Source organism: Empidonax traillii, unplaced genomic scaffold (assembly GCF_003031625.1).
Source record: "Empidonax traillii isolate 1590-97213 ecotype Southwest subspecies unplaced genomic scaffold, ASM303162v1 scaffold157:size2224338, whole genome shotgun sequence".
In the NCBI taxonomy this organism is placed as follows: domain Eukaryota; kingdom Metazoa; phylum Chordata; class Aves; order Passeriformes; family Tyrannidae; genus Empidonax; species Empidonax traillii.
The window spans coordinates 1,804,120-1,818,898 of record NW_020955350.1 but is presented as its reverse complement, the minus strand read 5'-3'; the positions used below and the strand labels follow the sequence as shown (position 1 = coordinate 1,818,898).

General features: G+C 42.4%; 1 protein-coding gene across 1 annotated transcript in view; it reads right to left on the bottom strand.

Annotated features, from left to right (window-relative positions):
• The window catches only part of EXT1 (exostosin glycosyltransferase 1), a 177,814-nt gene that overhangs the window by 22,524 nt on the left and 140,511 nt on the right, over positions 1–14,779 (bottom strand). The window contains exon 2 of the mRNA XM_027884900.1: positions 2,316–2,409. Coding sequence (XP_027740701.1) covers positions 2,316–2,409 — 94 coding nt within the window. The remainder of the gene's footprint in view (positions 1–2,315; positions 2,410–14,779) is intronic.

Sequence of the window (14,779 nt, the reverse complement as noted above, 5' to 3'; positions counted from 1 at the left end):
GCAGGGAGCAACTCCCCTAATTTTTATATTATGTTGCTATGCAACTCTACATATCAGGTTATATTTAATTCTAGAGCACCTTTCCCAGAAAGGAGGAGTGAATTCCCTATCCTTTATGATATCAACTCTCCAAACAGAGCCAACTGCACAAACATAACTCATCTGTCATCACCTGTCTACAAAAATAAGAATTGCTTTATGTCTTAAACAAAAAGCATACACATTTAATATCTATTTCATACCAGCATGATTTGTCCAATCTATTTAATCTTCTAAGAATTGTGTAAGTTCCTCTGCACAGAGAGTTTGTAAATATTTAGTAAATAGGTCAGTATTTCCATAGACAAATGATCACTACTAAGTTCTGGTCAGCTCAATCATAACATAAGATCCAAACCAAAAACCTCCTGATGTGATGAAGGAAACTAGTACCAGAGGATTTGTATCAAGCCTATGCTCTGGTTCAGTTTCTTTTGGATCAAGTAAAGGTTAAGAGCTCTGAGGGTCCAGACCTACTCTCACCTCCCAAAAGATGGTATAAAGGGGAACACTTCACACTGCTGTACCTTCCTTGGTAACATGTATCACACACAGCATCTCAGACTGGCCAAGTCTGCATTACAGCACTGCTTATGTGTAAAGATCTGTGACTTTCTGTAAGGAAATTACATCAATGCATGAAAAAAGCCAACCAGAAAACACTTAGCAATGTGTTTTCATGTTTAAAACATTCCACTAATGTGGATCAGGCCTTTCAGCATGCCCTGGATGCAGACAGAAATTGGGAATCCATCATAATTGGTGAATACTGCTGGTAGCCTGCTAGGAAAATCCTTGATGCATGCATTTTATCATTGAGCTGAAGCCTCCAAGTTCTGTACAGTGAGGTGTGGTCCCTGTATTCTCCTCCTGAGATGATGTATCTAACAGAAGCTGCATGACCTGGGGACCAGATGAGAGAAGAAATAAACAGTGCTCTTCTGAAAGATCTGAAGTGACATGTCATCCCATATAAGCCAGTCCCACTTCTTCCTCCAGAGACTGGAGAGGGACTATAGCTCTTTGTAGGCTATAAATCTTCTCCTGAGAAGGAAAAAGAGGTAAGTAACCAAAGTCCTAAATTTGGATCCCAAATCTGATAGTAGGTGCTGGCTTCAGTGGTTAAACCTAAGTGTCCAGAGCATCCACAGTACCCAAGAAACCCATCAAAGGCTGGAAGACATGATACAGGATCTACTGGAAACTTTCTGGAGAAGCAGCAGAAATCCAGAAGGTTTTCTGGAATTTACCTTTCTGGGCTTCTAAAACGATATCATATACCTACACTGAGGTAGCTGAATCCTGCTTTGCACTGCAGTAAACAATACTATTAGAAACTACATCTGGGATATTTTGTGGTTAACGAAGAAAAGGGATGTGATGACAGCTTTACTGTCAATAGTGGGATACTTCTCAAGTGGCAGAACTCCCAGAGGAGCCTGTAAGGTGTCTTCTTTAGTGAGATTTGCCATCTCACTAAAACCAAGAAGTGCTTCAGCATCTCCTTCTCTCCACTTCAGCCCCTATGGCAATCCAGATGCCAGTCCTAGATACAACCATGCTCTGTATGGTTGACTGAAAATCCTGAACCCCAGGCTGAGCTGATTCTTGCCGAAAAGAAAAGTCACACTAGTTGCAGCTGGAGTAGGCCAGTGTCAGACTTATCACTGTGCTGCCAGGCACGCTGCCACAGTGACTCCAGAACCCTTTGGCATTGCCTTCTGCTGCTGGCCTACAGGAAAAAGGGAGACCACTAACCAAAATGTTTTTAAAAGGTGAAGAGGATTCACGCGTGCTCCCTGAGAACAGCCTATATCCACCTTCCATCTGGAGCTTTACCACCTCCAGGCCACCTTCTGCATGTTCAGCAAGTACCATCTCAAAACTGGCAGTGCATAAGCATGTCTGTTTTGGCATAAGTGAAAACAAAAAGTTATTTTTGCTGCTCTGGGGCTTACTTGTAAAGGCCAGTGTCTCCCACGGGAAGTCTCACAGCTTGATAAAATACTGCTCAAAACCGGTCCAACATCTCAGCCTCACCACATCCAGGGAAACCCTTTTCCTGGAGGTAACGCAATTCAACCTTCAGATGAGCTCAGCAATCAGACCCTCCTGGGAAGAAGCTGCCAATTGCTCCAGAAGTATGAATAGAGGCTTTCGCAAAGTGGATTACTGTCCACCAGGGAAATGAAACACATTTCCCTCCTCCCCACCTCCTTGCTATTGCACACTGAATTGCAGCCAGCGTAGCCATTGCTTTAAACAGCAGCTCTTACCTGCAAGGCTTCCAGAAACCTGAAAGAGCCAAGCCTGCGGCCACGGGGAACCAGACAGAAAGTGGCATTGTGCAGCATTTCACGGTAATCATACCTAACAAGAACAGGGGAGAAAAGAGAAAATTCAATTAGTGGTGAGTCCTAGAGTAACTGGGCATGAAAATGCAAACAGCTGCTGAAACAGACAACATCTGGATAAAATCATCCCCAACCAAGACTGTTCACCACCAGGTTAACTAGCTCCATCCCTGTGCATGTATCAGCCATCACCCTGGCTCTGTTTAGTTCATCCTCAGGAGCAACCACCATGGGAGAGAGCTGGGGAGACTGGTAATGAAACTGATAAGGAAGGAAATAATTTTGCCTTTGCAATAATGAGCCATTTCTGTATAAACAGACTTGCATGACTTCTAACAACAAACATTAAATGTTTCAATACCTAAAGCGTTGTTGTGACCCTGATTTCTATTCAGATTTAGTCAAAGCCATGCACAACTGCAAGGTTCATTGCTGCATAAGAGGTTTGTATAAAGCAAAAAAAAAAAAAATTCAAAATATGCCAAAGAAATCTTCCCTTATCAAGCAGGCACTAAAAAAGGCATGGGGGTTTACAATGGCTCACTTGGTGGTTATTGTTAAGGGTGGTGAGAGGGATAAACTGCCAAATTTTGGCAATTAACCACATAGTTGCAATGATTCCTTCTTCTCTGAATGAAAAGTGCTCATAGACACTTTTGTTTTTTTTTTTTTTTTTCAATTCCGTCAATCACCGCAAAACCATTCACAAAAAACACACATCAAATCCTAACAGTTTCCAGGCTGTTATTAGCTAATTGTACTTCTGGCAAACCCGGGAAACTGTGAATGGCATCGACCTTGTCTGAGTCAAAAGGATCCAGACTGAACACCCTCTGTTCTCCAGAAGGTCCTGGACCCTGCAGATAGATGTTATTTTGACAGCAACTCGTAGCCCTGAAATTTTCTAACACTAATATTGTAGTTTTACCATGGCCTGCAGGCAGAGCAGTTTTTTTCTACGTGTGTCTATGTGTATGTATATACGTACATATATTATTATACTTTATATACAAAGAAGTTGGGATCTACACTTGTATTCTCACACAGGCCAGACAGATGGGAGTAAGCCAATTTTCAATTATAAGCTCTGTCTTTAGGAAGAGACATCTTGCAAAGGCCCATTTGCTTAAACAAGCGTGTATAGCTAATTTGCACAAGAAAAGGTCACTGTGAATGGATTAAGATTATCTCCACTGAGAGTAAAATAAAAACCCTCATTGCATTAATTAAAACTACAAAACAGACTTCAAAGTTGCTTTTTATTTTTTAAATTCTATCTCAACTTTGGTTAAAATACATATATATACATATTCCATCTGAGTGGCAATTTCTTTTTCTCTTTGTGGGATAGAGATTGGCAGCCATGTCCCAGCTCAACCATCAGCACTGACAGAGCACACAGGCAAAAATATTAGAAAACTGGAATACAAAAAAAAAAAAAAATTCCCATTTTTAAGCATTGCTTTTTTACATATTGAGAGGTCTGAGGCTCATTGCTTTTGCTGTATATTGTATGACAGAAAATGTTAATAAATACCAAAAATAGAATATCCCGTAGGGCTAGAATACACCAGTCAGAATACACCCCATCATTAGTTTGCTAAAATGTAAAATCCTGTTAGTATCCCAGAATGCAACACTATCCACATAACATTGATGGCAAAACCAGAACACAGAAAAGCAGAGAGCAAGGCCACTGCAATGAGTCCTCCATATCCCAGAGACATCCTATACTGGGCACCTTTTCTTTAATATCTAACTTGCTGATATTAGGATAGATACACAAAAAGAAAAAAAGGAAAAGGATTTTGTTGACCATTTTCTACCTAGAAAACAGTTAGCATTTGTGCCTTTTAAAACTTGAACTGTGATTTATTGCTGAGCTGTGTAATAGCACAGTTCATGGTCATCAAGCAATTTATCTACATCATATGAACACAGAAAGCCTCATCCTAACCTTGATGTATTGGCACAAAATTTCGCAAAAATTTACTCACTTCAGGGAGAACCCACAAATACAAAAGGAGCAGAACCAGACTAAAGCAGTATCTATCAAGAGCTGAACCAGACTAAAGCAATATCCATCAAGAGCTGCTGCAGTGAATGAACCACACCAGATTCTTCTATTGAACAAATTTCCCTGCAATTTCAATCAAAATGCCTTAAGGTGACTCAACAGGATCTTTGAGCGCAGTGACAGGGGACCACTCCAGGATCAAGCATCTATTTGAAATCCATAAACACAAGGTGATACTTTTACTCCTACTAGTTCATGAGTAGTGTGCAAAGCAACAGGGTTGCCCTGCCTTAGCTGGAAGACAGAAGATGGACCAGTATGTTTACATATAAATACCTTTTACACAACACACGTAGCCAGCCTCAACTACAAAACCATCTCTGTCAAGTTGCAAGCACTTGACAGAGTGTAATTTGAAGCGTTTATTCTGGAGGAAATAATTTACATGTACCAAACAGTATCTCAGAGTAGAGCTTGCAGCAGAGACTGTTTCATATTTTTCTCAGACTCCCAGACAGCATTTGGAGGAGACCTTGGTCACAAAAATGTCACCAGGTAAACGAAACTCCAGCCCACAAGCCATGGCGGAGACAGAAGGTGTCAGGACAACTTTCAGTTTCAGACTCCTCCCCATTCGGCTCAGTAGGAACCACACACACAGCAGGAGGTTTGAGTTTGGCCAGGTTTTTGTCAGGGAGGGAAAATTGTTTATGTATGATTGGCAATTTTTTCCACATGGAAAGCAAAGAGCATACACCTGGAAGCATCTCTGCACTTCCCTTAACTCTGACTTCAAATACTTTTAGTGAAGTAAGTGAGATAATCTCTATGATTAAAGGTAGATGTCAGAGTTAAATCTTTGCTGGACTTGAAATTTCTCCTTCACTTTTCCAGGAGAGAAATCAGAGCTGGCACAGACTTCCAGGAACACCCTCTCGTCTAGAGTACTGATGTTGTACATCAAGCACTCACCTGGCATCTACTGCAAATACCAGTATCACATCAGCAAGAGGTTTGATTTCCCCATCATCTGCACTAACCTCAACAAGACCTCAGGGAGGCAATGAAGTATTATAACCCCACTCGCAACTGGTGGAGGGGCCTTAAGCTATAGAGAAAATAGTCAAGTGTTTAGAAGAGGTTCTTGCAGAGCCTCCTCTTACTCTTCTCCCCTGGCAATCGGGAGAAAAATGATCTGTTTTCAGAACTACTTATTTCCATTAGCTGGTAACATCTGAAGATGGGAGGGACATTTGTTACAGTCTTCCAGCTTGCATTGCTGTGGTGTGGGGACAACTCTGCATTACCTGCCTATACAGACACTGGTTTTACTAAGTCATGGAGGTTTTTCAGGATGAGGAATCAGAAAAAAGGCCAGCATCACAGAGCACAGTACAGGTAGCCAGCTGGACGCTTCTTTCTTTCTTGTGCTGCTTCAATGTTGCAGTACTTTGGGCACTTTCCTTTCCTTCTGGCAGCTAATCTTCCCAAGCATTTCATGTAGAAAAGCTTTGAGTGGGGTTTTGAGAGGAGCTCTCTGCTTTGCTCACAGGGTATTTATTTCCAGAACGCTCCAGGTTTCCACGTTAGAAGACTGTGGGGAGTGGGGGCACATGCTTATTGCTCATATATTCTTGATTCCTTCATTCTGCACGCTTGCACAGAGGTAACATTTTACTGCCAATTTTAGGGTCGGCTTGGCCTGGGTCTCAGCTGCAGCATTCAAACATGTTAAAATCCAAAATGCATATGCCTTCAAAATGACAGTTGGGTCATCAAAACTAAAATAGCTACAGATTTAACCAAAAGCTGGCATCCCTCTGCAAGTATCAGCAGCATGTTTTATTAACTTTCAGGTTTCCTTTTGTAATGATTAAGTGTATCTTGTTCACAGCTAATACCTTTATAAGCAGCATAAAAGAATAGCTCTATTTGTAATCAGTTCTAATATATTCACAACTTAATTGAATTATCCCCTCCCTGTTACCACCCAGAGTTGAGAAAACATGTTCAGCCCCATCTATCACACAGGTGTAAACACTGCAATGCCGTGTGGGCAATTATCTGAAGAAGAAACACTGCTCAGCCAAATGCTCTTACCACTTTAACTTCCTGATCCAACGCATAGCTTCTGTCTTTTCCCATCCCCCCTCTTTTTTTTCCCCCCCTTCTGATGTGCCGACCTTGTCAATCAGCACATGGATTAGAGGGCTGCTTGGGATTCCTGGTTCTCCATTATCCCAAGCAGCCCGGGCAGGCTGCAGAGGCTCTGCAGTGACTAATCAGCCATGCCATACATTCCTTCTTACAGCTTAAGCATTTCCCTATGTCTCTACACTTTAGAGATTATAAACTAGCCTGGGAAACATTTTCACTACCAATTTTAATATAAACTATTTTTTTTGGAAAGCCACATCGTCATCACCGTTGATTGAAGAGAGGTCTAAAGAGACTTTGGCTGTTTAGACCAGCAGATATGTCCAGATGCAATGATTATCATACTTTATCCAGCTCTATGCCACTTGTCACGTACGGTCCATCTATTCTTATCTAACCCTCTGAACACAGATATGGGATACCATCACCATTCCCTTTTCATAGATAGAAAACTTGAGATATAGATGACTGGTGGCTTTTCCAGCAGCTAAACAGACCTTGGGAATCCTAGCCCCAGCATCCTAACCTGCCTCCTTCCTCTCTGGTGATGCAGCATTCACTGAAAACCAGCTGCACATTATGGCTATCAAAATTCGGATGGAAAGACAGAATCCAAGCCAAATACAACAGGTTTAACCCAAATCAAATGCAATGGGTTTAACTCAGCAGTACATATTTTGACACACATAATGCCACACATAATCCATCTTTTGGAAGATGCTGGACCTCCTCTTTGGCAGGGATTATAAGCACATACCGTTGTAGATGTCAGATGTGACTAGAGCTGTTTTTTTATTTCCCGAGCCAAAAAATTGCAATGGCACTTAACCAACTATGTCTAGGGCTTCCTCCTTGAATCTGCAAGCCCACAAACACACACTGCATCTTCCAGAAGTCTCTGCATCAGTTCAAACGCTACAACAAAGACAGATATTGAACACCTATAACCTGAGGGTAAATGGTGGAGTGTTTCCCAGTTTTCCATCCAGTATATTCGGTTTCAGCCATTAACCAACTGGCCATTTTTCCATGTGTGAATGCTTCATGCAGATGGCTCTGAACTACTGTCTGGAGAGCCTGAGAAGAAACCCACTCAGTCACATGGAGTGTCTCGTTGCTTAGTTTCCATTAAGGTATGTTGGGTTTTAAATAAACTGTCAAGTAAAACTTGGCACAGAAAACAACAAGTGAGTAACTGCCTTTGTAGAAGAGCTGACAGCTCAGCTGTGTGTCAGATAGATAGCTGCCCAAGACTGAGCTCGGAAGGCTAACGCATCCTACTTGGAAGGGTGCCGTCAGTGGGAACTGCTTTCTTTTGGATTTACGGCTGCGCAAGGCTTTGGGGTGATCTTAATGCTGGTTAACTGGCTACTGGCTGCCAGTTCATCTCCCGCTCCGCAAGCGCTGGTTCTGGAATTAGAAAGTTTGGAGGTGCAAAAACATAATTGGAAAACTTTTTTTTCCCTGTTTAAAGGGCTAATTGATTTCACAGGTGTTTAATTATCATTTGCTGTGAGATAATACCTTGTAGTGCCATAAAAAATGGATTTAATTTTCGAGTACTTGCAAAACCATTGCCAAAGCCAAGTTAGAGCGAAAGCTAGATAATTATTCTATAAATCAAACACACTGCCTCCTTTCTTTGAAATTTTTAATACTTGGCTATAATGATATCTGATGACCTTGAAACTAACATAAAAAGGATTTTCTTGCCAAGTGCTGAAAGGCAGCCATTGGAGTATTTCTTTCAGCCTAGCTCATTACCGCAGCCGCTGCCACCACGCTGCCCTGGCTGCAGGACTCCAAGGGACGCTACAGCCTAAGTGCAGCAGCAGCATGTGAGAACAGTGACTTCAGAACACAGGTAACAGCCGAGTATGGGCATGAGCCCAACCTGAAAATTCTGCACAATTCTACTAGGAAATTAAATGCCATGGAAATTAAACTCTGCAAACATGCAGCAATTAAGAGCAAAGTGCAACTGTTTTCTACTTTCCATGCCAGCATCATCCTTTAGTTTGGAATGTTGGATTAACAAAGAAAAACAGGGAAGTAGACTTTTCATTTTAATGGACTGCTAAAGGAACTTTATTTTACAGTTAAGATGAACAGTAAATATTAAAATTGAAATCTTTAAAGTCTTCAGTGGCATCACCATTGGATCCAGTTCACTTCAATATTATGAACAGAAACATTTGGATACACAAGCCATTAAAGTCAATGTGCATTCTAACAAATAAAAATGCTCTAAAGATTTTTGTCTAAATATTTACCCATAACGTCCTGCAAATCTATATGGTGCATGCAAAGCACGCACAACATTTGGCTTGCCAAATACTATTCAACTGGCTCTCAGTGTGGTGGCTACACCACCTAGAACAAGTAGTCTGACACAGTAGCAAAGGTGGTCTCACCAGCATAACTTGATGTTTAAATATAACCTCTTGTTTATCAAGTGTGCCAGACAGGGTTCCTAAGAGGCGTGTCAGAGGCAAACCTTGCTGAGGTGCCTCTCTAGGCAGCGTTACACTCCAGTTACCAGCAACCTGCTAATGGCACCGTGCAGCGCTTCTTCTAAAACCAAACACTGCCTCCTAGGCTTTGAAGTCCTCTAAGACCACCCGTTTCACAGCAGCACCTCGCTGTGCTGGCAGAAAGAAAACTCACATCGTGCCTGCACAAGAAAAGTCAGCAGGAAAGCACATGCACTGCTCGTTTGTACCTTGTGAGGAATGTAAATGCAGCACCACGTATGGTGGATTCAGTACCCTCCGGGTCGGTGGGAAAGCAGTGAAGACGCTGATGCTCGCACACGCAAATGCACGCACAGGAACACACCCACACGGCCACATGGCAAGATTTCACCCAGACCCACTTACCCTGCCATGCCCTCTGAAGTGACAAAAACATATATGAATCCTCTTTGTCTGAAATGTGCCTACCTGACACTTACTGGCCATCCAGGTGCCAGACCCTTACAAGGTAAAGACAAGACCAACCTGTCAAGATGATCCAGTGTCTCAGGAAGGTTCTTTCTAAGAGGATTCTTCTAAAAATAAATTATACCAGCACTTTGCATCATTATGGTGCCTCTACCTTGCCATTTTCTGGAGATCACAAACTTCTTTTCGAATATTTTAATATAAAGAACCTCAGCCTGCTGGCAGGAGAACAAAGCAGCACCTCCATTTCACTGATGAGGAAACTGCCATGCAGCCTGAACTTGGGTTTATCTACTCAGCTTTGTTCCTCAGTATTCTGCATAGAAAAATGAGGGAGTAAGTTAAAAGTAGTATCTAACTCTTGACAGTCCGCTTTGGTGTTTCAACAAGGAAATAATATTCTGGGCTGCATCAAAACAAGTGTGACCAGCAGCTGAAGGGAGGTGATTCTGCCCCTCTATTCTGCTCTGGTGACACTGCATCTGGAGTCCAGCTCTGTGGTCCCCAACACAAGAAAGACATGGACTTCTTGTAGCAGGTCCAGAGACAGCCACGGAAATAATCAGCTGGAGCACCTCTCCTATGAAGACAGGCTGAGAGAGCTGGGATTCAGCCTGGAGAGGAGAAGGCTCTGGGGAGTCCTTATTGTGGCCTTTCAATATATAAAGGCAGCTTATATGAAAGATGGAAAGAGATTTTTTACCACATTCTTATAGTGATAGGACAAGAGTAATACTTTTAAATTAAAAGTGAATAGATTTTCATTGAACATAAAGAAGAATTTTTCTACTCTGAGGGTGGTGAGGCACTAGAACAGCTTGTCCAGAGACGCTGTGGATGCCCCAACCCTGGAAGTGTTCAAGGTCAGGCTGGACTGGGCTCTGAGCAACCTGATCTAGCAGAAGATGTCCTTGTCCATTGCAGGTGGGCTGGATAGATGGTCTTTAAAGATCCCCTCCAACCCAAATAATTCTGTAATTCTATAATTTGGGGCTATTATATTCTGTTCTTCACAGAGTGACTTTGTTTGGACTTTACCCTTCTTCTAGCAGTGAAGCAGTGTCAAACACTAGTCCTAAATAGCTCCATCTGATCCCATTAACCAAACTCACATGCTGTGACAGTCCAGCAGTGAACATCTTTGGGGTAATTTCCCACTGTAAAGACAATTTTCTTATCGATTCATTCTCTAACTTAGAAAAATAATAAAAAAACTCCACTACTAGAATTTCAGTTATTAAAGCATCAATTTGGATTAAAGACCCAAACAAAGAAAAATCTATACTGCATTTTCTGAACAAAGAAACAAATTTTAGTTCATCTGCCACCCACTCTAATTTTGAGATTACAGGACATACCTGAAAGCCTCAGCATGTAGAGAAATAAAAGACTTATTGTGAGATCTCTCACCTGTCAACACACCTGTTGGCTCTGAAGCTGATGATTCCCTGCTGCCTGTCAAAAAAAATAAAAGGCCTCCAAATCTTTCTTAATTATTTTTAAATAGCTCTTTACTGAAAATTTGAGGTTAAAAAATGCTGCAGAGGATCAGTTTTCCAGAGTATCATGCTTCAGTATCTACGGGTACTGAATGTTTTAACTAACACAGAAAGAGGAAAGGTTGATTACAAGTCCTGGATGGTAAAATATGAGTAAAATCAGGGCTCTGCACTCATTTTTGCCACAGTCCAATAACTGGATCCTGCAGAGTCCAGAGGACTCCAGCGTAAACAACACCATCCTCTCCATTAAGCTTCCTGTAGGACTGGGGCTTCAGCAGAATAATAGAGAAAGTACAACCCCCCGAAGATCAAATTAGAAGGGGTTATCGTTTCTATTCTTGCTTTGAATGTCTGGCTGAGCTCTTTACCACACGATTTAGAATAGTCCTTATGAAGCTTATCATTTTCTATTCAGCTCCACAGATTTTCCCATTACGGCTATCGAGCTCCTAAGTGGCTTGTTGGCATCTTTAAAAGTTATAGTCCTCCAGACACATCATCTAAAAATGGAAAGCAAAGATGATGTGCAATACTGGCTCTAATTATGCAGGAGTTAGTTTCTATGAATGACTGGATTTGTTTCCAAAAAAACAAAGAGGGACTCTACACAGGAACTGCTGGCAGAGCCCCATGTTGTCTAGGCATGCTGACCCAAAATGTGACCATGCTTGGAGGAAAAATTAGTTCAGCAAATCCATGGAACAACTTTGAGTGAAATAGAGAAGTCATTTACTTACTCATACGAAGTCAGCTGCAGCTAGTGCCCAGGAGCAGTAACACCACAGCACATCTAGATACTTTAATATTCTGGTAAGATTGTTAGTTTTTATATTTGCCTTCATCTGAGGATCTCCAAGTATTTTCTCTCTCCTTTCTATAAAGGAGACAAAGCTACCCCAAAAATAGGATTAGGACACAAGGTGGGGAGGGGGAAACAACCCCAGTTCTTTGTATTTTGATTTTGTAGCACTGAACTTCAGGGTGAAATCCCAGCACTGTTTACAGTCCAGGGTGGTTTCCACTGACTGACAGCAGGTGCTGATCTTCAAGACTTAATGAGGACTACTTTCTGCAATAAAGCAGAGTAGGAGTGTGAACTGTGTAAGAGGAGGAAACTCCAAATTTGCTTTTCCCTATTGCAGCCAACAGTTAGTATTAAAATACTTTTCATTTTCTAAGGGAGAGAAAAGAAGATACAGAAGGAAAGACGCACTGATATATGTTTTTTTGGTGATGCCTCCTATTTCCAATCTCAGTTTTGTTAACATAAAGCTACATCAGGCCACACCCTGTGCAGTTTGAGACTCAGAACTGTACTTCACTGAGGGGTCAACTAAAATGAAATCTGTCACTCCACAGATCTGTTCTTTCTCTGTGCTTCCTCACTTCTGCTGACAACAGTAAAATCCAAGTTTTCTATTATTTGTTCTTCTCAGTAAAAAAGGCATCAATAACAAGTGCGTGGCTCCTCTTCATCTCTGCATCACCATGTCCCCTTTGGAGCCAGACTCTCCTCCTGAGCCAGAGGAAGCCACACGCCATTAAGTGTAAATTCAGAATTGCAGATGACTTTTGTTAGGCATTTTTTACCTTTCATAGGGTTGTTTAGGCAACTCCAGTGGTCTTCAGCTGACATTGCACCAGGTCAGAGTGCCTATATTACATTCTGTAATGCTGGAGAGTTATCCACTTTTGACAGGAGAAGGGGTAATGGTTTCAGATTGAAAGAGGGTAAGTTTAGATTGTACATAAGGAAGAAATTTTTTCCATTGAGGATCCTGAGATGCTGGAACAGGTTGACCAGAGAAGCTGGGAATGCCTTGTCATTGAAAGCGTTCAAGGTCATATTGGTTGGAGTTTTGAGCAACCTGATCTATTGAAAGATATCTCTGTCCACAGCAGGGAATTGGACTAGATGATCTTCTAAGAATTAACCCAAATCTTCCTATGGTTCTATGATTCCCCACTCTGGCACGTGGGGCTTTTAGGTCCCAACCTGGGCACACATCATCACTGTCTAAAATACCCCAGAAGCACGTTTGCATCCATGCATACTTACGTGCACACACGTCTGCACTATTTACAAAGGACTCTCATCTGGAAACCACTGATGCATGTGCTTAGCCTTCTTCTCCTGCCTGACCCTGCCCTGACACACAAAAACCCCACATGCAATTTTCACAAAATTACCTTTTCAAAAATTGAGGCCCATTTTGAGAACAAAGTTAGAGGAATAACCAACCAAAGCAAACCGAAAGCTTTGTTTTGAAGGAGATCTCTTCTCAAGCATGCAAAGTGAGACTTGAAAACCAGTATGCAAAGGTTAAGTGCCAAACACTACCCAAACCAGACCATTTTGTAATTCTGAGTGCCTCTTTTCATTTTACTCCTAGGAGTCCCAAGGAAACCACAAGCCTGCTGATGGTGAATGCCTGACTGCTCACATCTGTACCCCTAATGCCTCACCACAGTGTCAGGCATCTGAGCTATGTTGGGCCCAAGCCTAAGAGATGCAGATGGTGTTTCTCAGTCCCAGTTGATGCCCACTCCTGCTCCTGGTGCTCAGCACCGCTCATAATCATGTTTCCCTTTTTTTGCATGCCTGCCCTGCTGGGCAGTGTTTGCCTGAATGTGCTACGTCTGTTTGCAAGCTAATAAATTATTTACATAAACAATTCAGGCATAGCAGCAAAGATATAAAACATTTATCAACAAAGGGACCAGTTTGTCATTTTAAAATAATTATGTTTCTTTAAAGAAACCAACAAATTCAGTTGTCTCAGAATTACTTACTAGCGTGCACGGACTTGAAAGGACTCTCTCTTTTGCAGGGAGTAGTCTCCACTCCAAATAAAGCTTCAACCATGAGAAATTTTATATCTCAGCAAGGAAATCTAAAGCTTGCAGGTTTCGTAGTCAGAGAAGCACAGGTCAGGTTTGGCATATCTTGGCACCTTCTCCTATGATCTGCAAAATACTGGAACACCTCACATGAGAGGTGGAGTTGCAGGGCAGGGAACTCCCAAGTGTATTTGCAGCTCTGCTCTGCAGTTCAGTAGCTGAAGGATACCTACACACACACCTGGGAGCAGCTCTACCAGCCCCAGCCCCGAGACACTGCCAGACTCCTCCTTCAGCCCCACTGGGAAGTGTGCAGGGCCAGAATGACACTGCCTGCCCAAAAAAGCCCTGTGCTCTCTCCCTGCTACCTGTCCTGCCCTTTTATACCTCCTCCAGCAGTGAAGGCACAAGGACAAACAGAAAGGGAAAGGCATCAGCATGCAAGTGCTGAGAGACCCATGATCTGGTGCGCTTTGCAGATTGCCAAGGAAAACATGACTGTCCAGACAAAAGGGTTTACGAGAGGATGCCAGCAATGATGAGATTAGTTAGAGGAATAACAGCTCTTTGGCCAAATGCTAACAGCCAACAGATGGAGGGGAATGATGTTGACTGTAAGAGAGGCCATGCAATGACGCAGTGCAACACACAAGTGGACTGCTTTTTTATACAGGTGTGTTAATTTTGGTACTAGGTTTAAAATATATTATTTTTAAAATTACAGTGATAAGTAGGGGAGCCCCCGGTGGTCCAGGGGAAAATACACTGCACTGTCACTGCAGAGACCCGGGTTCGATTCCCGGTCGGGGCCCCTCCCCGGGCAGTTGGAGCTCGTTAGCCCATAAGGCAATCCATCTACGTCCTGAGGACCTCGCTGCCACCGTCCAAGCGTGCTTGGCCCCGGCAGATGAACCTCAGGATTAAAGG